The sequence below is a fragment of the Lampetra fluviatilis genome, chromosome 32 (genome assembly GCF_964198595.1).
Source record: "Lampetra fluviatilis chromosome 32, kcLamFluv1.1, whole genome shotgun sequence".
Classification (NCBI taxonomy): Eukaryota; Metazoa; Chordata; class Hyperoartia; order Petromyzontiformes; family Petromyzontidae; genus Lampetra; species Lampetra fluviatilis.
The window spans coordinates 137,676-162,840 of record NC_136306.1 but is presented as its reverse complement, the minus strand read 5'-3'; the positions used below and the strand labels follow the sequence as shown (position 1 = coordinate 162,840).

The following is a 25,165-nucleotide window of genomic DNA, read 5'->3' as shown; positions in this document are numbered from 1 at the left end:
TGTGAAGTTTGTTGTTCTCCCCCTATGCAGTATGGGTTTCCTCCAGGTTCTCCGGTTAGTTCCCAAAGCTAAAAATAAATGTAGAATGCAACTGGGTTTGACCAAACATCCCAATGCTGAAAAATTACCTCAATTGGGATAACACGCTGCAGAAAACATCGCTCACTACTGTAAAAACCTGGCATGATCCTCCTGAAAAAGTCTTGACTCAGGCCTTCCTGCGTATACCAGTGTCAAGCAAGATGCACGGTACGTGGCTGATGTTGTTCAGTGACCAGGACACAGGGTTTCAAACCAAACTGCGGTTTATTAGGACATTTCTTTTTAGGCGGCTGGCAAAGCAAAACATGTTTTACAGTGTACCACCATTGACAAGAACAACTCCCATTAAGAAAAATAGGCCCCTCAGGAGAACACAGCCCCCTCTTAGAACACAACAATCTGAGCACTCACACACGCTACACAAGCATCGCGCCGCAGCCACGCACCACGTGTCGTTTTGCTCCAGCCCTGATCATGCTGGTTGCTCTGGATCGGCAGTCTCATCTTGGTCACCTTGCATCTCCTCAGCTCGACTGCCTCTTGCTGCCTGACCCAGGCCCCATGACTGAAGTATTCCCCAACCTTCAGCACCAAATGCTCTAAGCTACTTGGCACAATACTTGTCTAATCGTCTTCTGTTCCAGTCAATTCCACTTCTATATTTATAGCAGATGGCCCCATATCTTAAATCCTTGGAACAGCAGCAGCACCACCTGCATTGATTTGACCGCAGCGACCTCTGCACTGCAGAGGCAAACCTCCATGTGTGTGGGATTTCCCCCAGACAAAGCTGTTATTTTTATTCTTCATATCATATGGCTGGAGGTGTTAACGGTGAAAAGTTGGCGCAGTCGTGCCTCATAGCAAGGGGGTCCTCTGGGTTAAATTACCAACTTGGGCACATTTATGTATGGAGTCATTTTTTATTAACAAACGTGTTTGTATTTGCATTGCACTAAGTAGTACAAGTTTCAGCACTTAATGGTTTTTATTTAGATTTTAATTTTTTTTTACCTTTTGCATCTTACCGTTTATCTAAAATTTCACTGATAAATCAGACTTGTCTTGGTGGTTTTTGATCGCCACGTTTATCAAAAACTAATATAAATTGCGCATGCCTTACCTTGTCTGGGTATCAAAATGTTATTTTGGGCCATATTTGAGAGGCTCGACTCTTTCAAAACGGAAATGAAAGCCAGTGTTTGAGCGTAGAACTATTCGAGAGATAGGCTGAGGCAGGGGCCAGGCTGGCGGGGAGGCCGAATGGATGCGGAATCGTGACAGGATCATCGCCACGGTGACGCGCAGCTCGTTGAGGGCAAAGTTCTGGCCAATGCAGTTTCTGCAGACAAAGGAGTCGGGAGCAATGATCACTCAATATACAGTACAACATAAACAATGCGGCCTTTAGTGCAATTGTGAACGATAAGGCATGTACCGACAGTCAAAGGCCATTACATTGACAAACGTGTGTTGAGTACATCTCTCTTAAAGTGGTGCATTGCTTAGTTGCCTGTGCTGTAAACGGCATGTCAGAAAACAGATGTGTTATGATTAAAACAAATCAGAATAGCAAATAAACCAACAGTGCAATACTTGTGAAGTGACAAGTCTTGTGACTAACATTTGGCACTTTTCAACCCTTCCCAGCTCAGGTTGACTGTTAATGCACGAGCTCTCTCCGTCTGTGTGTAGCATTGGGTCATGATAATCTAATTTAAGTGAAATATTTGTTTCAAGTTGTTTAGCTTGTCGGGACTTGGCATATAGAAACTACAGATTGTATTCCCCCTTGCATGTCTTAACCATGCTGCGATAATTCCACAAATTTGGTGGAACGATGATCATGTGCTCACTGATTCTCACTCATTGTTCAGTCACCTCTTTGTTGCTATTTAACGATGACAATCACTGTCATATCTGAACGTCACACTTTGATGCCTCTGCCCATATCAAGCACTCATTCTGGCTGATTAACTCTTCCCTCTCAGCTGTATTGTGTTCATCCACTCCATTGTAGGACAACTCTTCTTTTCCTGCTTCTTTCCTGGCATCGCTCGACTTTGGAACCGTCTCCCATCATCTCTTTTTTGCCAAGTCGCTGTCATCACCTATCCTTTGCTTCGGCTGATTTGCACCAACGGGATCAAACTCACTTTTGCCATGGTTCCTGTAACCTTGCTCCCAGAATCAAGTTGTTTATTTGGGTTTCATAAATCAAGTTGTATAATACAGATCGCCCAGGGGTGCAACTATGGGGGGTATGCAGCGTTATGCGACGCATTGGGGCCCAGTCAGCCACAAGGGGGACCCGAATAAAGAGATAAACAAGTACAAACATGTTAAGTAAAATTATAAAGATAATAAAAAAATTACCTGTGGTCTACCATGGACCCAAGCCCGATTAACGCATCTGGCTATCATATCGATGGAGAAGCATCAAGTTGCACGATCCACCCCCTTTGAGGAAATCATACACCGACGAGGCCGGCATGAAAGCAAGACGCATAACAACTTAAATATGTTTTCATAAATACTGTCACTGTGAGACCGTCTTTCTCTAAACCCAATACACGGTGCAACTAAAATGATTTATATAGTTATAGCCTACATATTGTATACGGAGTAAAAAAAAATTCGTAGCTATTCCAGTAAAAGTGAGTCGGGAGACAGGAGGGGGGCCCACAGTGGTTATCTTGCCATAGCCACCCCGTTGAAATAGGCGTTTGCTCCCCCTGGTGGTGCGGCAGTGTGGTGACACTCGTGCCTCAGCAAGAGGGCCTGGTTTCGATTCCTGACGTGGGCGCCTCTCTCTGAGGCGTTTGTTCTCCCCTTGTTCTGCGTGGGTTTCCTTCGAGTTCTCAAATCCCCCCTCCACAATAGCAAAAAAACATACAATCTAATAGGTATTGGTCAAACGTCCCAAGCCTAAATATTGCCTGCAAATTACTTTCTTCAGATTACACAGCAACATTGCATCATCATGGAGAAAACCTGGCAGGACTGTCCAGAAAAAGTATCTTGAGACTCAGGAATTCCTGGGTAAACGAGCAGAATAATAATCTGGGAGCCTAGCATAAATATTCCTTGTGGGCCACTTTGTATAAGAGGCATTTAGGCCCGTGCCCAGCATCTGTAATAGAGATGCATGTTCGTGTAAACCTGTGAAGCCCGCGTGTCTACGCGTGACTAACCGTGGTCCAGCAGAGAATGGAATAAAGGCGTACGGATGTCTGTGTGCGGAATTCTCCTGAGAAAACCGCAGCGGATCAAAAACCTACAGAAGCATCCACGCACATTACACACACTTGCATGTGAGCACAAACACAACTCATCTGCTGATAGGTAAGTTCGATGTGATATAAGTGAGTACTGCTGCTGAGCCCCATCTTTTCGTGTGTCAACATTGTGCAAAGATAAGCGTGTTGACTTTACGGCCTCGAATTAAGAATTGCACCAAACATGAGGGTTTTCCAATATGAGAAGAGATTTAAAATATTTCAAAACTGTCGGCATGATCTTAGCACAACCTGAATCGTGATTGGAAACTACATATGGTATTTGAATAGGCACATACAAATGTTTGTATATAATTCACAACACAGGGGCACTGCCATACATACCTCAGGATCCTTCCAGAATTCCTCATTTCTATGGATGCAGAAGATGCTGACGCCGACCCGCATCCCTGCGTCGCGCACACACACATCACCTCGCTATGCATCGCCGCGACGAGACACGGCATCGCTCATCGCAAGACATCGGCTGCGGACTTCGCGAACCGGGACCGAATCCTGCTCACGGTCAGCACCAGTGACGATTATTTGATTCGGCATTAAATGAGTACCTTGTGCGGTTGTCAACATCGCCACTGGAGAGATAGAGGCGACCGGGCGTGGTGCTGGCTAGCCACCCCCTGGTGTGCCAGTGCCGGCTTTCATTCGGTGCTCGCTAACAGCACTTGCTCCTATAGTCGGTGAAGGCTACATGGGGATTCTTTGTCTAGGGAGATGGCAGTGCAACGATAAGGTGATATCTTATATAGAATTATATGGCTGCTTAATCCAAGGCACTTTACAAGATGATAGTGGTTCAAATAAAGAGTGGGGTTCTTAAAAGTGGTGGTGTAGTTATGGTGACAGGACAGCTGAGAGTGGTTAAGGAAGTTAGTGGTAGTCGTAGGGGTTCGCCTGGTCGTAGCTGGGAGGCAGGGAGTAGCAATCGGATAGGCTAGGGAGGGTTTTAAAGGAAGAACGGAAGCAGGTTAGAGTGAAGATGATTGCTGTGTGCTGCAGTGGGAGGTTTTTTTTTCTTTTCCCAGTGAAGGTGAGCAAGAAGGGAAAAGGGACAAGAGAGTGAGACTGGGAGCAGGGCAGGCGTGAACAGAGAGGGACAGTAGACACTGGGAGTGTAGAAGACGCGATGGGACACGGTCAGACATAAGAGAAGCAAGGTGCGAAAGAAGTTCAACGTACACACAAGAAAATGTGGGGCAAGACCACGGAGGGATTTAGAGACTAGACCAAGGATTGGCAACAAAAATAACAAGAGCCATTTATTTTTCCAATTCGGTAAAAACTCACAATTTGAAAAGGAGCGATGCAATGTAAATACGAGACGGTGGTCCTTAATAAATCACGTCACGTGGTTTATTAAATCGCGTCACTTGGTTTATTACACCGACCGCATGCATGACCGCATGCTCCGGTCGGCTCCGGTCGGCTCCGGAGCACGCGGCTCCGGAGCTGACCCCTGGACTCGACTTTCCTAAAAGTATTCGATAAAAAGTAATAGACCTCAGCCACAAAATCCATCAACCTAAAAAATGCACTGAATGAACAAATCCTTCTGTTGGAGTGCAGTCTGTGAGTACAGATGCTCACAGCGGTGCAATGTCACTGCAAGTCGGAGATCTATGTATCAATTCACGAAATGTCCAAAGGTACGTATGCAATGCAGTGGAAACGCAGTTTCAAGTATATTTTGTTGAATCAGGCGCGAAGGCAAGCGACAAGGACAGAGACCGATATGCAAGGGTGACCTGGGTCATCACAATGACAAGAGCAATAACAATCAGAGCTAAAACAACCAAACATATCTAAACGACACCTAATTGCATAATAAGGCAAGGATAACTCTTAGGGTCTTTCGGTAAAGTCACCTAGATAGAAAAATTATGATACAAATCACGACGTTTTGAACGCAACACAAGCAATCGTCCTCAGGTGAAAAATATAGCAAGAGATTGCTTGTGTTGTGATCGAAACGTCGTGATTTTTTATTATAATTTTTCTATCTATGTGACTTTACCGAAAGACCCACAGAGTATGAATTCCTGCAGTCACGAAAGCTTTAAGTCAAGATTTAAGGCAAGGATACACATGCCAATACAACACATGGAACACAGCATGTACAACATACGAGTGTTCCGCTTGTTTACCCAGGCAAGCCGTACAGAATATATTTTTTTCACGAGTGTCGTACCAATATTTTCGCTGCTGTATGTAATCCCAACTAAGTGATTTGTAGGTACATTTTCAGCATTGGGGATATTTGGCCAATACCAGCTACATTGTGTACGTTTTATTAGCTATGGGAGAAAACCGGAGAACTTACGGTAGAATCCTGTGCAGAACAGGGGGCGAACGTACAAAAACTCCAAACAGAAAGGCACCCAAGTCAGGAATCGGACCCAGGCACCCTCTTACTGTGAGGCACGAGTGTTAACTTCTGCGCCGCCGCCCTGCCACCCACGAAGGCGCGCGACCTACCGGCTGGGAGAACGTGTCCGTGTGGCAGCTTGAGCGGCTGCGTGAGCTTGCGGCCGATGCCCGGCACCGGCGGGTAGAGACGGAGAGACTCCTTAATGACCATGGTGGTGTAGGGCAGGTTCGACATGTCGTCCCTGTGTGGATGCGCGAGAATCGACAGACACACCAAAGAAAACGTTGCTGGAAAACAGCGGTCCACAAGGTATGCAGGCTGACGAACAAAGCATGCACGTTGTATTTAATGCGCAAGGTTTTCGAAAGACTCTTCCCCTTCACCCTCCCCATCCTCCTCTCCCTCCTCTTCCCCATCCTCTTGCCCATCCCCATTCTTCTCCTCCCCATCCTTCTCTTCACCATCCCCATTCTTCCCCTCCCCATTTCCCCCCCCCCCGCTTCGCCTCACCACTCTGGCTGCGAGCGCCCGGCCAGCACGCGGGCCGCCTCGTTGCGGCACACCTCCTGGTGGTGCGGGTTGCTTGCTAGCGCGTGCAGGACCCAGGAGAGGCCACTCGCCGTCGTGTCGTGGCCTTCAAACATGAAGGTGTCGACCTCCGCGCGAATCTCTTCGTCCGATAGGCTCTGCCCATCTACGTCCTGGTAAGGGTTGGGACAAAGGCAGGGCAGCACAAACATTGGTACAGATGACGTCGTCTTCAACGAATTGGGGCACACTCACCTTGTCACACTTCATTGCCTATTTATCCCTGTGCACCGTTTACTTTCACCCGCCATGAACACCTGGTGGACACGTTTAAAGATTCCTGCGCTAAATTCTTTAAGGAACAAAAAAAACACACATCACAATGCTAAAATGACCTTCAAATTACTCAAATCGGAATACGCATTGCAACATTGACCCCCTACTGGCAGGGAAAACTTGGCGGGACCTTCCTGAAAACGAGTCTTGAAACTCGCTGGGTGAACATGTATCAAAGGAATAAAACAGAACATGGGCAGAATGAGGGCAAATGCATGGGCAGGGTGTGTCTTGTGCGATCCCAACGTTGTGCTCACACGGGCACTCAGCAAAATGTCGAGGAAATCCAGGTTCCGTTTCTGCTGCGTCTTGTGCTGCTGAGCTTCCAACTTCAGCGTCTCTCTCCTCCGTCTGATCACCTCCTCTGAATATGCGTGGCACGTGACACGTGTGATACAACACACACTTGTGACACAACAAAGACAAAAATCCCCCTTATAGCCTCAGACTGTTGGGGCAAGTGTTATTCGTGAACACCCATAAAGACCGGCACTGGGGCACATGAGCGGTGGGTAGCCAGCACCACGCCCGGCCGCCATTGTCTCCCTAGTGGCTCCCCATGTGACACAAAATACACACACATACAAGTCCTGTACACGCGATGCAGGCTGTAGGTCAGTTTAGAGGCATCACGGCTACCTTTTAGTTATCCTGAGATGTTCCAGAAATTGTTCTCGGAGTCACTTCAAACGTGCTGAATGGAAATGACCATGGCAATCATGCGATTGATAACGCCCCAAAACACACGCCCCACTTGTGTCCTTGTGCTTGTCATTACGTGATATTTACGACGTGTACGGCGTGTGTGTGCCCACGAGGGGATGTTGGCGCGTTTACCTGTGTGCTTATGTGCATGTGCTTTGGCTTTTTGAAAGCGCCATCCATCTGGGGTGAGGTAATATACCCACTTGTTATGCAACGCAAAATTTCGGAAGCGACGGTCAACCAAATCCGTCATTTCGTACACAGCTCGCACGTACGAATTGCCCCTGCAACGACAGACAACGACAGCATTTCGTGAGAAGAGGAATGATCATTAAACGCGGTCTGCATTATGTAGCCACTGCATTAAAAAGCAGAAACAGACATTAATGCATGCCTTACGTCACTCATGGATTCTCACCGATTCAGCATTAAACCGTGTTTAACTTTCAGCTGGGGATGGGGACTACAATCTAGGACAGTGGTTCTTAACCTTTACTGCAGCCTTGGTTCTCAATCGTTAAAACATGTATTCTGTTAATACACACATAGGTTTGATGAAACAAACTAGTTGTACACAGTGCCCTGCTTAATTTCTGTTTCGATTATATGCCTGAGGAAACCCATGAAAAACAGGGGAAGAACTTACAAACTCCACACAGAAAGGTGCTCCAGTCGGGAATACAACCCAGGTAACCTTCTTACTGTGAGGCCCGAGATTTACCGCCGCACCACCACCCTGCTGCCCAGAATACTGCTGCAGAAAATTCCTTTACCATGCACCTCCAACTCAAAAGAGTCGGCGCTAGGTCCGTAGAACAGGGTGGGCTACTCGAGAAACGCGAGGCTTGTGTAGGGCCGTGAAGGGGGTTGGGGCTATTTGGAGACAAATACGTGAATCCGATTGGGCTGGGGATTGCTAAATATGGACGATGATGACCAGTGCCGAATTAAGCTAGTGCGGGGCCTGTAGCATATGTTAAAAAAGCCCCTAAATAAAAAAAACCATAAATATTAAAACACATACACTTTTACCTTGCATAATAAAGTAATTGTATTTTTTCATTTGCTATACAGCCGGATAATACGATAAATCGCTAACCTTAAACACCCAGTCGTTTATAAAAGTTGAAGGCGGTATAGTATTATAGTAATAGAGCAAGTGCAGAATCACTGAACCGGAATTGATATCTTGAAAGCATTTAGCGCAGGGCCCTTGAAAGTGCCGGGCCCGTAGCGTATATGTAATATAGTAATTACGGCAGGAGACCACTTGACGGGTAGCACACTTTTATTAACACCCACTTAGCCACAATAACACGTGTGGCCAACTGCAGCCTACGCTACGCGTTCCACCCGGCTACACACACACGGGCTCTCCGGCCCCGTAGCTTCCAGGGGAACTCACAGACCCACCCCGGCTGGGGTATGGGTCCCGACCACTGGGTCCCACAGCCCGCCCTCACAAGGACGTCCGGCCGCGGGTCCCACGGTCTCGCCTCTGAGCCGCACAGGGTCCCGGCCCTTACAAGGACAGCGGGGCTAGGGGTCTCAGGGCCCTATCTCTTCCTCCTCCGTCTTCGGTCTTCACTGGTTACCAACTCCCCGAGGGCTGCTGCACATCGCCCTATATAGTCCTCCGCTCCAGGGGGCGGGGCCTATGCGGACCGCGATGTGGACATCTGCCTGCGGACCGCGATGTAGCCACACCCGACACGCTCTCACACAATCCCCCCCCTTGTCAGCACGCACCGCCACTATACCACGCGATGTAGCCACACCCGACGCGCTCTCACACGATCCCCCCCTGCCAGCGCGTACCGCCACTACATCACCCCCCACCACATAGCTCGCAGCCGGCTCGGCTGCTAAAAAAAACTCCCTCCCCGTGTGTGCCCCGTAACACCAACAATAACAACAACAATACAACAACATAACACAACACAACACAACAAGAACTCCGCAAATCCCGTAACAATCCGAACACGCCACCGTAACAACAAGAATTATATGTACAAACCGACGAGTGACAACAATAAACTATACACAAGAATGACCCGTGCAGCGTCCCTTCATTACTGGCCGCCCCTTGAACGGGACATTAGAACGGACAGAAGGGGAACGCTGCGACGAGTTGACACCGCGGGACCCCCTCTCCCCTCCCTTCAGGAAAAGTGTCGTGTCTTAGCACGAGTCCGCCTGGCCGGTCCGTCATACGGCACCGGACGCGGTTGACCGTCAGGTGGCTCCGGCAGTCCAGGAAGGCCGCCCCAAGATCGGCCCGCTCCACGCTCCAGGCCGCGCTACACCTCATGGCCAGGGTGTATGGACCGCCCTCGGCCTGTCGCCACCAGTTCTACGAGTGGCGGAAAGGGGACATGGAAACTCCGCTCGCCTACCGCACGGCACTGCTCGCCCTTGCAGAAGCCGCCTTTCCCCGCATGGACGAGGAGGGGAAGGACGCCATGGTGATGGAGCAGCTACTGGCGTTGGCCCAGGACCTGGGGGTCCCCATCAATACGGCGGACGAGGTGGACATTTGTTCTTTGCGGGTTGCTACGAGTATCCATGCACACGAGGTCCTGAAACGGAAGCGGACGGTCGTCTGTGCATCGGCTGGAGTCGCACCACCTGCCTCGATAGTCGCCGAGCCCCAGAGTGTTCCGTCTCGGGAGGAGGCCTTCTCCGTGGCAAGACCGGGGGATTGGAGATCGGGAGGTCGTTCACCCCTGCGATCGACCCGCAAGCTGGAGCAACCGAAACCTGCGACGTCTCTCGTCATGTGCTACAACTGCGGCCTTCGGGGTCACGTCGCGTCCGGGTGCCGGGCTCCTCATCAGCGTGCCACGGGACCACGTCCGGACGACGACCAGGGGCCCAAGTCATCCCAGCTGCCCCCGGCAAGTCGCAGCACCACACATGCTCGGTCCACATACACGGCACACGCGGGTCGCCGCTTCGCGGCGGAGGGAACGCGCATGGGGGCCGGGGATTCGGTTCGGCGAGGGGGGTTCGTACACGGCCTGGGGGCAGTCAAATGGTCCGAGTTGGCCCACAGAATAGTGGCTGCGTCGGCCGGGTCGTCCGTGGTTACTGGTTTTATTGACGGGGTTGAGGTCCGGGTACTGGTGGACATATATAACATCCTCCCCGTCCAATGTCGACCCCTACTCCCGGTGGATGTACCATGTTACGCGGCGAACGGGGGCTCCTTGGGGATTGTCGGCCAGATTCGGGCGACCATTTGTATCGGAGATATTAAATTGGCGGGTCCTGTTTTGGTCTCATCGTCCCTGGCAGTTCCATGTTTATTGGGTACCGACTTTTGAGCTAAAATGCCCATTAAAATTCTCGTCGATCAGGGCTGCATCGAGCTTCCATCGGGTCGGCGTGTTGCATTTTTGGCAAGTCCTACCAAACTACGCACGGTTTGTGCAACGGTCCAGGCGCTGGCGACTCAGACAGTGCACGTGCCCCCGGGATCGCAGATGCTGGTACCCCTTCGGTTACGGAAACCCTTCGGGGTGGATGCGGCAGGACAGGGGGTTCTGTTGGGCCCGTCAAACAAAGCTGTTGGGGGCCTCGACTTGGCGGTAGCTCAGACCATGGTGCGGGCGGACAGGGATCCATTCGTTATGGTTCTGAACGCGGGGTCGCGACCGGCCGTTATTATGCAGGGCACCGTGCTTGCTCACGCGGCGCCGGTGCCCGTGGACGAGCAGCTCGTTGCACATGTTGATTCTACCCTGGACCCGCATCCTCCATCGGTGGAGGACAAACAATGGTTGGACTCGTTGTGTGCAGGGTCCGATAACCTGTCTAGTGTGCAGTTGGGAGCGCTGAGGGGCCTGCTACTTGAATTTTCCGATGTGTTTAGCAGACACAAATACGATATTGGCTGCACGGACCTGTTGCGCGACCACATAGCGACGGGTGATACGGCCCCGATTCGGCAGAATCCCTTCCGGTTGAGCCCAGCCGAGAAGGACCATGTACAGTCGGCTGTTAATGACGTGCTGGCTGCCGACATCATTTCGCCCTCTTCCAGTCCATGGGGTGCTCCCATCGTACTTGTTAAAAAGCAGAACGGGTCCTTGCGTTTTTGTGTAGATTTCCGCCGCCTTAATAAAATCTCGGTGGCCGACACGTATCCGCGTCCCAGAATGGATGAATCTCTGGATGCCCTGGCAGGTGCACGTTTTTTCTCGACGCTTGACCTGCTTTCGGGATTTTGGCAATTGCCCCTCGATGAGGAATCGAAACCAAAGACCGCTTTCTGGACACCGGGAGGCCTGTTTCAGTTTAATCGATTGCCCATGGGGCTTCATTCCGCTCCCGCGACGTTCCAGAGGCTAATGGAATTGGTTTTGTCAGGTCTCCAATGGGATACCTGCTTGATTTACCTCGATGACATCATCGTTTTCAGCCGGACCTTTGAGGAGCACCTCCAACGATTAAGGGGGGTGTTCCTCAGGATGCGTTCCGCTAAGTTAAAATTTAAACCGGGGAAATGCCACCTGCTTTGGGAATCGGTGAGGTACTTGGGGCATATTGTTGGCCATTCAGGGATCTCTACAGACCCTGCTAAGACGCACTGCGTCAGCTCGTGGCCAACGCCAACCTCAGTCACTGAGGTCCGCAGCTTCATAGGGTTCGCCTCCTACTACCGCCGTTTTGTCGAACATTTTGCCACCATAGCCAGGCCCCTACATGCTTTGACGGCGAAAGGGGTAAGGTTTCACTGGGGGCCGGAGGAGGCCGCTTTCTGCTCCCTTCGGGACGCCTTAGTAAGGGCTCCTCCCTTGTGTTACCCCGATTTCACGCAACCGTTCCTGCTTGACACGGATGCCAGTAACACGGGTATCGGGGGAGTGCTCTCGCAGGTGGTCGGGGGTGTCGAACGGGTGGTCGCCTACGGTAGCAGGGTCTTGTCACCAGCGGAACAGCGCTACTGTGTGACCCGTCGTGAATTGCTGGCGATCGTTTTTTTTATCCAGCAATTCAGGCCGTATCTCTACGGCCGTCACTTTACTGTTTGTACGGACCACGCGGCGCTTCAGTACGCAATGCGGGTTGCCCAACCCTCCGGTCAATTATCCCGATGGTTGGAGGTCCTCCAGGACTACCAATTCATGACCATTTACCGTAAGGGGTTGCGGCACTCGAATGCGGATGCCTTGTCGCGATTGTTGCCTCGCTCGGAATGCGCATGTCTTCTGGGATCGGCGCGTTGTAAACCCCCTGTCGCCGTCCCCGCGGGAGTTCTGCTCGCCGCCACCGACGCACCACGGGTCGACGTCCCTGCCGCTCCCGCGTGTGGGGACTCGTTACTCGCGTTGCCTCTTATTGAGTGGGGCCGTCTCCAGATGGCTGACAGCTCCCTACTCACGTTGCGTCGCAAGGCAGAGGGTCCTGAGGGGGGGGAGACGGGGGTCGGCTCCTGGGTGGTCAAACAGGGCCTCCTGATGAAGTGGGACAATATGTCCCGGCGTCATGCGCTCGTTGTGCCATCTGCTATGCGGGGTAGGGTCGTTCTAGCTGCTCACGAACGACTCCTGCATTTGGGATTTCACAAAACGCTCGCCCTACTCCAACGGGACTATTATTGGCCGGGTATGGGGAGCGATGTGGCGAACATCCTTAAGGGGTGTGTGGGGTGCGCTCAAAGGAAACCGCCGCCAGTGGCGGCTAATCCGCCGCTACAGTCCATCCAGGTCTCGCGCACGAACGAACTGGTCGCGCTCGACATCTTGGGGCCCTTTCCCGTGACACCTAGGGGTAACAAGTACCTGCTGGTTGGCGTGGAATACTTCACCCGATCGCCCATGGCATGGCCGCTCGCCAACCAGTCGGCTGCGGCAGTGGCAGACGCCTTTGTCCAGGGCTATGTTTTGAACAAGGGTGCCCCCGAACGCTTGCTGACTGACCAGGGAAAAAATTTCTCGAGCGTTTTGTTGTGCGAGGTGTGCGACCTGTTGGGTACGAAAAAAGTGCGTACCTCCCCGTACCACCCGCAGACTGATGGAATGGTTGAGCGTCTCTACAGAACGATTACTTCTATGTTGTGCCAACAGGTGTGCGACGATCAGGTTGATTGGGACTTACAGGTACCTGGGGTCCTCGCAGCATATAGGATGGCCCCCCATGCGGCGACGGGCTTTTCCCCATTTTTTCTCATGTATGGTCGAGAGGCCGATCCGCCCATGGATGCCCATCTGGGGATTTCCGAGCCGCGTGCAAATTCGAAATTGGCCGACCACATCAAATTTAATATCGCTAAGCTGGCTGAAGCGCGGGAGGCTGCGAGGTTGAATTCAAGGTCTCGCCAGATCGCTAACGAGAAATTGCGTGCACGGAAGGTGCATACGCACGATTGGAAACCAGGCGATAGGGCCTGGCTGCACTGCCCGCATGCACCGTTGGCTACGTCCCCGAAATTGCTGAGGCCATGGAGGGGACCTGTGGAAGTCGTGCGTATTGCGCGACCCCAGTGCGTTCAGATTAAATGGGGAAAACGCCATTGGTACGTTCACCCCTCCCGTCTGAAACCTTTCGCGGCGCCACATGGCCTCCCTTTATGTCGTGACGACCGAGCATGTGATGTGGCCGTCGACTTGGGGAGGGACATGTCGCCGCCTGATCCTCACGTGTCTCCGCCTGATCCGCTCCCAGGTGTCTCGGACCTGACGGCTGCTGACCGTCGGAAACCGGAACCCCAAGGCGCGTCGTCGTCCAGCGTCGCCGGCAGCGCACGTAAGGCCGTGGCGTCGGACCACCCCGACATTTCTTGATGTGCGAGAAATCTTCGCTGGAAGGCTCCCCAGTCGCCCCCCTCAGCCTTGAACGCCGTCAGCGCGGGAAGTCTTTGTTGGAACACTTGGTCGTCCTCCGACAGATGATTTTCCCGCGCACCGCCTTTGCTGAGAAGAATGGCGGCTCCCTCGGCGGGTGTTTCGTGGGGACTGTTTGCGCGCGCTGATGACGCGGGCAAAGAGTGGAGGTCCCTGACCACGTGGTGCCCACGATTCCCGCCAATCGACGGGTGATCAGCAAAATTGGCGCCAACTTCAAAATTCGAGGCGCGGAGCGCATTCTGGCGGGATTCGTCGGCCCGCGCTCCCTCCTCCAGCCTTGTCGTCGTCCTCCCTCCTCCAGAAGTGGTGATTTCCGCCAAAATAGAAGCGGCGGCGAGCAGCAACTCCGCCAGGCGGGAGTGCGCATCCTGGAGCCCGATGTCGGACCCCAGCGGAGCGTTGGGCATCCCCGCGAGGTGCTGTGGCGTCGGCATCTCCTCCTCCTCCCCTCCCGAGGCTTGCAGTCCTGGTACGTCGTGGTCGTCTTCCCGATCTCGATTGTGGGTACGGGTAGTCTTCCTAGTATCCATTCTTTGAAGACAGGTTCACTTCTGACGCCAGTTGTAATATAGTAATTACGGCGGGAGACCACTTGACGGGTAGCACACTTTTATTAACACCCACTTAGCCACAATAACACGTGTGGCCAACTGCAGCCTACGTTACGCGTTCCACCCGGCTACACACACACGGGCTCTCCGGCCCCGTAGCTTCCAGGGGAACTCACAGACCCACCCCGGCTGGGGTATGGGTCCCGACCACTGGGTCCCACAGCCCGGCCCTCACAAGGACGTCCGGCCGCGGGTCCCACGGTCTCGCCTCTGAGCCGCACAGGGTCCCGGCCCTTACAAGGACAGCGGGGCTAGGGGTCTCAGGGCCCTATCTCTTCCTCCTCCGTCTTCGGTCTTCACTGGTTACCAACTCCCCGAGGGCTGCTGCACATTGCCCTATATAGTCCTCCGCTCCAGGGGGCGGGGCCTATGCGGACCGCGATGTAGCCACACCCGACACGCTCTCACACGATCCCCCCCCTTGTCAGCACGAACCGCCACTACATATATAGCTACTTTTGCTACTGGGATAATCTGGCACTAATGCTGACTGGCGGCAGGACACGCATCACCCAGGGGGTGTTGCTGGGTGATTAGCTCAGCTGCTGCTGTGCACAGCGACATGAGAAGCCAAGCAGGGGGGAGGAAGGCAATCAAGCTGTGGACGTGTTGTCGTTATTCTTCCTATCGCTGCTTCTACCGCTGCTAGTGGTGGTGGTGATAATGATGATGCTCAGGAGCAGGATGGAGATGCTGTCGTGAGCCTGAGTTATTGGTAAAATGTGCACAACGAACCGTCGTCCAAATTTACATTCAGAGTGACGTCGTATTTGTACTACCGTGCAAGACTCACGTTTCTGTTTGGCAATTGCCTTCATAGCTGAACGCACATTTGAGGATGCTGTCAAGCATGAGCAGGGAAATGTCACCATAAACCTCTAAAGTTGGTTGCTTCTCTGAAAGTCTCTCCCATTTATCCTGAAAACGAGAATAATGTTTTAATCGTATGCATGGTGAGTGCATGCCGGACATATCGAGTGGTTTTACACAACATCGATTGAATTTGAGTAAATACAATAAGTTTAATAGCACGATGTTCTCCTGAAAGTAGAAATTCAGCGTGGTTAGAATATTATATTATTGCCTCACTGCAGTTTATTCGAGAACTGCTCTTTCACATTTCTACTGGACCATTATTGCCGATATTTCTGCTCTAACACTGGTGGTGAGACAAGGCCATAAAGGAGGCCTTCTCTAGTGTAGGCCAATCTGTTTCAAAGACATGACAACATTATTATCAAAGCACGTTTGTTTGCATGTTTTACCACGAGCATGTGTGGTTAATAGAAACTTGACTCCTTGCAATAGGTGTCTATTTGGTGTTTGAACACTTGTAGGGATGGGTAAAGCCTTTTAATTTACATTATTAAGTAGCCTCAGCTGGTACTTGGGCTTCAGCTGTTGGAAATGTAAAATACCCTAAACTTTGTATAACACGATCTACTCATCCAGGAGCAAAACTTCGTAACTTCGATTGTTTTCAACAACAATCCCTAAACCGACCTGTTGCCTCTCATCTTTGTGCCCACTACAAAGGTGTGTTCACCTCTAACGCACCCCTCTTGTTCCACACAGTCACGTTAAACATATCAACGCAACATCCAGCATGCTCACCTGCTTGGCAGGTTCCCTTGCCCTATCCCCTTTTTGGACCCTACTTCCAAGCAAATCCCGTTTGAGTACCAATGATACGAAACGGTTTGCTCAGCTGGGGAGACTGGGTGTGACAGCCCACTTTTGACAGCCACTGATGCGCCTGAGTGGGCTGCTGCACGGACTTCGTTAATCTGGACAATGTCTGAGCTGGCAAAGGAATTGTTATCAGAGCTCGTGTCATGGTTTGCGGCTGATGACAAGACGCGATCACTCTCCACCGTCTACTGGGACCTCCTCTGCCTTTGCTCGCTGTACCATGGTCCACCCTAAATCGCATTCGCACAAACCATAGTAGATGCGGATACCTGATGCAAAAATGTAAAATAAAAAACTCTCCAGTAGTCTGCGACTGTGGTAATCTAGAACAGACCATACAAAGTGTAACGACGCAATGCCCGATCCACAAATATGAAGGAGACATCACGGCGATGCACTCCGCTGCTCCTGACGCGAATATCTAGTTTGACCATCTTAATGTAAAATTGTAGTTGTTGCTTCTGCATCTACATCAGCTGTACGAAAGAAGATAAGTTCTACCAGATGTGGGCCCCCACAATTTCAGACCATGGCCCCTTGAGAAATCACTTCTGGCCAACTCCCGCTTGTAACGATTCATAGTTGTGTTTTTGGGTTAGGGCACTACGTAATTATCTGACCCAGTTTGTGCCGTCAAGAATCCTCCACCACCCGACACAGCCAAACAATTTGTCACGTGTACAATTACTATTCCTTAAACTGACTGGTAAGTCAAAGAACAATTATCACAGCCATATTTAGCGGTTTTAGTTGACGTTTCATTTGAAACGGCGCCAAGCATGAGGACGACTTAGTGGAGACATTGTTAACTTCATTATGAAAATTGGAAATTTAACTTTACTCACCAGCATTGATGCAGTGCTTTGACCAATGATAGCAATGTATGGTTTGAGGATTTCATAGTGAAACCCAGGAGTCAGAAGTCGCCGGTTTCTAAACCACTTGGGTCCAGATAGCACAAGCAAGCCATTCCCTGAAAGAGAAACATTGCACATCGCCTTGAGTAATTCTTAAAGAAATATCCTCCCTGCATGAAGCCGTTGAGCAGACCAATGTCATCTACATAGCTCAGAGCAATAGGACAGCAGTCACAGCACTGATTTCCGGTGATAGCATGGAGATGATCATCAGACATGATAAATCCATGACTGGATGAAGGTCTCAACAAGCCATTGCCATATCTCACTAAATCAATCCATGTGGCACCTTCACATCAGCGCATATGAATGCTCCATCTACTTGGAGGATGAACTCTGGACAAGTTGCATTCCTTCGATGCCACTCCCATCATTATTCCTGTCAGCCATCATCCTTCTGGCCGTGACGTGTCCTGCACAAGCCCAGATATTTTCCTTCGCATGCGTATTCTTCAATCTGTGCGTTCTTTGTGTCAATACAATTCCACGCATGCATCTCTCCACACGTCTTTGAAAACGTATCAGTTTTTTTTTATTATTTGTTAAATACCATGTTTCTGATCCGTATGCCATAGCAAAATACAAATTGATTGATATAGTGGAGATTTATATTTTTAAACCCTACTACACAGGAAAGCCACTCTTCACTGCCCATAATGGGAACACATTTTATTAACCACGAAGGGTTGGAGTTAACCTTGAATCAGAATCTGAACTTGCAAACCTCGAAATGTAGATCAGGCACTCTAACCGAAGCACCACAACAAAACAGCCCGGCAGACTGGACTATCAGTCACGCAACTTTCGAAGCTATCCCACAGCTCACAAACTTCAACCTGGACGTATAATTTACACGTACCTGCCATACGCTAGAAGAATGAGAACAAAACACCCGGTGTAGCTCAACAAAAAGTCCATCCATTAAGACATTAGTATTCGTGCTGCGACATGTGTTTACACAGGAAAGTCTCAATGAGCATCAAGACTCTTATTTCACGAGGGTCCTGCCAGATTATTTATTTTTGCAGTAGGATGCGATGTTGCTACCGGCAAACCCAATTGAATAATTTGCAGGTACAATTTTTAGCACTGGAATGTTTGGCTAATGCAAGTTACGTTGCGTGGTTTTTTATAACATGGAGGAAACTCATGCAGAACAGGGGGAGAACATACAAACTTTACACAGAAAAGAACCCGGGTCCGGAATCGAACCCGGGTTCTCCTTTAGGTGAGGCACAAGCATTACTTTGTGTCAACCTGCCCCTCTGCTCCGTGGCCATCTAGCCGATCCGGCGCGTGACGAGACGAGAAACTCGCTTTGATGTGTGGGTCGTGGTTCCCCTCAGGGTATGAAACAACAATCTCACGTTTGTGCACATTTTGCAAATTCTCCACTTACCAATCCATGGGATAAGGAATTCATATGCCACATCGTCTTTTGGTTCTGCAATTGACACCATGGGTAATATGAACAAAGAAAGAGTTTTTTTTTACAAGTTTAACAATTAATAACAAAAAACGAGTAACTATTTGTTAAATTAAATCTTAAGAAAGTAATAAAGAGTGGTTTCAGGTAAATGCATTTCAATGTTAACACCAATACGGCGTCTCAAGTTGTCTTGCCTGGGCCACGTGTTCCTTCCTCGGGCTCGTGGCTGTGTAATTCCAAGTATTACATAAAACACGCACGAGCAGTGGGGAATGCGCAGCACTAGAATGTGTTCCGTAGTATGTAATACATGCAAACGGAATGTTAAATACTGTATCATGTATATTAAATGCACTGGAATACAATCTGTAGTATATGGTTATTACATGCATCAAAATTAATTACATAGTAGACCAGTCGTAGAGCGAGCAATCAACATCACCCCTCTAGCTGGGGTCGTTAAAATTAGAGTACCACTTTGTGGGGAAATCAACAGTGGGTTATGCTACGTCTAGACTAGCCCCCGTCATAGGATTGTGAATGTCATCCACTGGCTCATGTCTGTAAACGTTGCTCGTTTGAGAAGGAAATAACTTTGACTCTGAATGTGCGTTGAACGCGATACGGTTCATGTCTGTCCATATGAGCATCTTTTTCAAATCGCTAACAGCGTGAACAGTACACGGGGGGGGGAGGCCAGTCTGGCTTGACGCGTGGTACATGACTAGAGCAGTGCACCTACTTTGTTCTCGTGTGTACTTCTAGATCTGCTTCAAGCATATCAGAGATGCGCGTTTGGTCTCAATTGTCTGTTGGTGCAGTGTTGTAATTACCGCTGGATGTGAGCACTGCTCGAGCGTAGTCTGGATGCGTCATGGACAGGAAGCCTAATGTCGGCCCGAACCACAGCGGTGTGGCAAATGAATACTCCTTGGAGAACTTAAGCTCAATCTGCAGCGCCCTTTCATCGTTGGGGAACTACAAACATTACCCGAACATAAACACTCATCAGCATGTATTGCACGGTGTCAATCATGAAGACGTCTCGCCGCGCCAGAACATACGACATGAAGCTTCAGACATTTCATGCCTGAACAAATCACAAAACGCACAATCAGAACAGCTTCAAGCACATTTATAAATACGCAACAGACAGTTATCACGAGCACCCAAGGTTGCAGACTTGATTTCTTGCAAAAGGTTTATATTTGGTGTTTGAACATCTTAACACCTTCTGGTTTATTGCCAGAAATGGTAAAACCTATTTTATTTTTCATACTTTGACATTGACAAAAAGGTCCCACGATATAGCTCATCATATGTAAGAAACTTGGGGTTAATGTATAAATTAAGCATTGAGCTAATTTTGGTTACTCTCTGAGTTACTATTAACTGCAACAATGAGTGGTTGGTACACACAATGCTGAGCAGATAATAACATGCATCTGTTATAATGTGTCTGTTACGGTTGTGGTTACAATGTGCCTGTTATGATTGTGGTAATAATGGGTCTGTTATGGTTGTGGTTATGTGGTTGAGATTGTCGTCATCCTGGTTGTGGTCATATTGTGGCTACAGTTGTGGTCGTAAAATAGTTGTGAAGCTGTTGCTCATTTATAGAAGTGGTGTTAATGATATTAACATTATTGTGATGCCATGTTGTCATTGATGTTGTTGATGTCATTATTGTTGATGATAATTTAATATTTTAAAAAACCTAATTAGTTTAGTACAGCGTCGTTCATGCAAATTGTATCTTACAACCGCTGGGGATCAACAGATGAGCTGAAGGCTGGCAGGCGATGAACCGGCACCAACAATTGCTCGGCAGTTCGTTATGTACAGGGACTCTACTTACGAACACTCGACTTACGAACTTTCAGGGATACGAACAATCGTGTACATACGTTCAGTTGCCTGTTCGGACCGAGAGTCGCGTAATAGATGGCGGTGGTGGCATCTACGTCTGCAGAACGTGAATGTAGATGCCACTAAAGAATCAGTGGCATCTACAAGAGATTGTGTAACTTTTAAAGCCATTCTCCGTCTTTGGAATCGACAGAAGTAAAGTAGGATTTACGAACAAATCGACTGACGAACATACATCTGGAACCTAACTCGTTCGTAAGTAGAGGAGTCCATGTATTCAGCATCTGGACAATGCCCCCACATGCAAGGAAGCAACAACCTGTCCCATACAGAAGGGACATACTATATTCCTCCACTTTACTGTACTGCATTCTGCTGGCAAGCTAGGGTATAGCAATTTTGATGCACATGGGCAAGAGAGTTTTATAGCGTTCGTCATTTGTCTGATCTACCAACTCTCGCCTCTGCAGTTCTGGATCACAGGCGTGCGGGACCACCGCCAGGCTGTTGTTATTGATATGTAAATCGGTGTTGGTGTTGATCTGCTACTTTGTTTACGGTGTTGCTATGTCAATATATTGTTGCTGTTGATGGTGAGATTGCAGGTAGGCGAACGGGTGTCATTGGGAAACGAATGGCAAGGAAGCCAGATCGCTTGCAACTCACCGAAGGTATATCCCGCGCAAATGCACGTGCAAAGCTAGTTTGCTGTTATAAAAATACGTCGTTACACAAAGTAGAATTTTTCCTGGAGCTCCGTTTATTGAAACTTCGTATAATTAATAACTTATGACATTAGTACTATGATGATGCGCTCCCTGCCTTCGTAACTTACTATTTCATCAGATAAAGCCTTCATAAGTTACCTTTCATATTGTAAATACCATTTATATTCAAAATAATAATACATTTTATACTGTCCAGTTTTATAATTAAAACTGACGTAAATGAAATAAACATCGCGATGCACAACCTTCAATAATCAATATCATATTATAATTGTGTTCTTTATATAGCAGTGTAAACGGACACATTTATTATTTATTTCTCTGTACATATTTGCTTTGTTACTTTATTTTGTTGTAGCGTTCTGATTAAAGCAATGGTTATAAATCCAAAGTTCGTTATACCGAAGCTTCGTTTATCGAATATACGCATATCGAGGTGTTGCTGTATATTGCTGCGCTCAGCGACAGTAGCAGCAGCGTATCCCTAAGTCGAGCAGTCGCTTATTAAGCTTCGTAAGCTCAGGAAGCGTCACCGAGTCTCAAGGCTCTGGTTCAGGAGGGTCCTGACAAGTGTTCACAGTCGGGGGTTGCTGCTGCTGCTGCTGGGTGTGTAATCCTGATCGAGCGATTTTCAAGTACATTTTTCACCATTTAAATGTTTGGCATATATATCAGTTACAACCTCGAGGAACCACATGCAGAACAGCGGGAGAACATTGCAAACTTCACAGAGAAAAGGACCCGAGTCAGGCATCGAGACCCAGGCACCCTTTGCTTGTAAAGCACGAGTCTCACCACACCGTGCCACGCCCGATACACATTCCCACGTTATATAAAGGGAACGTGGCGAAACGAGTTTCCTTCACTCGCGTGGCGGGCGGGACGCGCCAACTCACGCAGTGCGCGTTCCCGTAGAGCCAGTGGCGGCGGGGTCCCGGGAACGCGGCGAGCGCCCTCGCGTGTGCGCGCGCCTCGCGAAGCGAGCGCCACGCACGCAGGGCGCAGAAGCAGCAGAAGAGCGCTGCGGCGCCCAGCAGCAGAGTCCACGCGTCCATGTCCCGTCTGCACGCGGACACAGGCCGCACGGTCCCGTGTACACACACCGCCCCCTGCACCTCGCTTTAAACAACTCCCCCTGCACTGCATATTAAACAGCGTTCCCTGCACAGCGCATTCACAGCGCCCCCTGCACACTACGCTTTAAACAGCGCCCCTGCAACTGCACAATAAACAGCCCCCCTACACTGCACATTAAACAGCTCCCCCTGCACTGCGAATTAAATAGTTCTCCCTGCACTTCGTATTAAAACATCCCTCCCTGCACTGCGCATTAAACAGCTCCCCCTGCACTGCACGTTAAACAGCTCACAACCACACCAAAACACAAACAGGCCGATGCACACATCTCCGTCACGAATGGACAATTAAAGACAAGTCACAGGATTGTGGCTATGCCACCCAAACTATGGACCATAAAGTAAACCAATGTAGCCTGTGCTTCTTCAGCGGAGATGGATGAGCAAAGCTACACGAACTCTATCCTCAAATCATCTTGCCGTGACGAACAGACTCCGACATTCGCATCCAACTCCTAAACTTACTGCCGCCTTCTACAAGTGTTGTGTGGTAGAAAGGATGCTGAAGCCGGTCGTGTAGGGGCTGACGCCAAACTGTTTATTCAGGGCTTACGCCTAACTCGGGGGAAGAAGTTAACTAATCTCCCCAGGGGAAGGGTACTGGGAGTTCTCTACACCCTACCAGGCTATCAGGCTCTTCCCACAGCACTGACCGAGGGTTCAGCCAACTCGGCCAGCCGGGTAAAGCAGCCCTTTAGCCTGGCTCTCTACCCTCTATCCCGGAGCCCCCTACTTCCTAACCACTCACTCCTCTGACTCCCGGCGAAGACCCCGTCTACGTCACGGGTCTTCCCTCAAATACCCCGGGGGGCATGACGTCACTTTACCTTGACGGCATTCCCCCCGAGGCGAGTGTGCCCTGACGTCAGTACTCCACTCCTCAACACAAGCATGCGATGGCGGTGAGCATACGAGCTCGCTCACCCGCTGCCTCTCAGCCTTGGTCTCTTCCCCCGCGTCTCAGCCGCTGCGGTGCCCGCTCCGCTCCCTCTGAACCCGGACTCTGCACCTAAGCACGTCACTGCGACGGCGCATGAGCACCGTGCAATTTATATCACGCCACCACCCTGTGCCCATAAAGACCTCTGCACAATCACACCGAGCGCGCCATCATCATGAACACTCACTTGGCGCACACTCTGTATATAAACACTCAGTGGTCAGTACAGATGAGTGAAGGGTTAACGGTGGTGATGCTCCTACGACACTGCTCGGACAACTGTAGCACAGGTAGGTTGCCCCAGCTGTCCGTTGATGTGAATTGAGAGGTCAAGGATCTGCAGAGCCCGGGGTGGGCGCGCCCACGAAAGCGCTCTCCATGCAGCACAGGCGCTGCACCCTCGTGCAGCAACAGCAGCAGATAAGCTGGCTGGCTTGTTGAGGGTCATTACCAACTCGCACACCACACACAACTGTCCTCGGGGTACTCGTGAACTTCACACACAGAGCCCAGTGGCAGCACGTTCGCCGCTCGTTGCAGAGGTCCGTGTGGCGTGAATGCCGCAGGCCGCCCTGATTAATCCTTCGGGGTGTACTGGTCCTAAACGCATGCTCAGTCTGCCTTAACGGTGAGCGTTCAAGATGCCCCCAACGTCATTCGAAATGAGTAGGACATTGCGTGTTCACTTCACGGTCTAAATCAGAAAACACATTCCTGCGGAGGAAGCTGGTAGGAACGTTGGGTTGCTCGGTCAATGGCCAGGGTGAACGGCGGCGTGGTGTATTCCGCAAATATGTCCGACTGTGAGGGCAGGCACAAGCCGGCGTAAGTAGGTTAAACGTTGAGTTTTATAAGGGCACCACGGGGTGACCAGCCCCACCCAGCCCCTCCCCACCCAGCCCCTCCACACCCTCCCCACCCAGCCCCTCCCTATCCTCCCCTCCCAGCCCCTCCCTGCACGACGGACGGACACAATAATCCCCTGTGGGCTGGTGGAACCAGAAGGTTCCTACCAGTAAAACCCAATCTCAAATGGGATTACACAGCACTAACATGGCCACCCTCCTGGTAGACTCTACCCGTCCGTGAAACACAGCGCTGCCAGTACCACGTTGTCCTCAGTCATCGTCATTTACGTCCCAGTTGACTTTGCCCCAAGTTAAAGACAAAAGTTACTAATTTATAGAGAGTCAAAGGTGGCTGACAGATTAGAGGGAAAATAAAAAAAGGTCTGTGATAGATCAATAGTGGGATTGGAAAACAAGTTCCACAGAACATTAAAAGCTTGCGCTTCCACGTGTAATATTCCCTGAGCACGCATCACCATCATCTCCTTCCCGCATTAGACGAGGACAATTTACTCATAAATGTTGCTGCATAAGCTTTTGGAGGAATTTTTTTAGGAAAAGTAAGCAAGTTACAGCTTCCAAAGGATTTTGGAGGCTGAAACCGATTATATTTTTTGCCACATTCGATGTTTGATGTTTTACTGAAATTGCCTGAAATTGACTGAAAATGTGGCTGACAATAAGCAAACGTGGGACGCAACGCAAAATTACTGATGCACTTCGCACATATTTTATTACATATTATACAACTTTGCAACGTTTTTCTGCACCTTGAAAAGAAGAGTGCATGTATAATGTTCAGCGAAAAGATAGCTTTAGAAGCACACATTATGGTGCAATTTTAAACGAATTATCACCGCAAGTACATT

The 25,165-nt window shown here is 49.9% G+C and overlaps 1 protein-coding gene across 1 annotated transcript; it reads right to left on the bottom strand.

Moving 5' to 3' along the window:
- Nucleotides 1-368: 368 nt before the first annotated feature.
- Nucleotides 369-23,276, bottom strand: LOC144943604 (cytochrome P450 4B1-like). The gene is made up of 13 exons (XM_078871208.1): nucleotides 22,974-23,276; nucleotides 22,269-22,434; nucleotides 19,609-19,753; nucleotides 18,746-18,790; nucleotides 17,275-17,402; nucleotides 15,531-15,655; nucleotides 7,408-7,559; nucleotides 6,828-6,934; nucleotides 6,217-6,407; nucleotides 5,814-5,947; nucleotides 3,666-3,730; nucleotides 3,237-3,319; nucleotides 369-1,384 (listed from the first exon to the last, which is right to left on the bottom strand). Exons 2-13 carry the CDS (start codon nucleotides 22,425-22,427, stop codon nucleotides 1,186-1,188), a joined length of 1,533 nt encoding a protein of 510 aa, XP_078727334.1. The 5' UTR covers nucleotides 22,428-22,434; nucleotides 22,974-23,276; the 3' UTR covers nucleotides 369-1,185.
- Between the last annotated feature and the right edge of the window lie 1,889 nt (nucleotides 23,277-25,165).

Excerpts from the sequence above, each read along its gene's own strand:
- LOC144943604 (XM_078871208.1), bottom strand. The coding sequence starts at position 22,427 with ATGGACGCGTGGACTCTGCTGCTGGGCGCCGCAGCGCTCTTCTGCTGC. Across the intron at positions 18,791-19,608 it reads AGCAGTGCTCACATCCAGCG|AACCAAAAGACGATGTGGCA; the intron begins GTAATTACAACA and ends TGTCAATTGCAG. Across the intron at positions 15,656-17,274 it reads AAAGCACTGCATCAATGCTG|GATAAATGGGAGAGACTTTC; the intron begins GTGAGTAAAGTT and ends TCTCGTTTTCAG.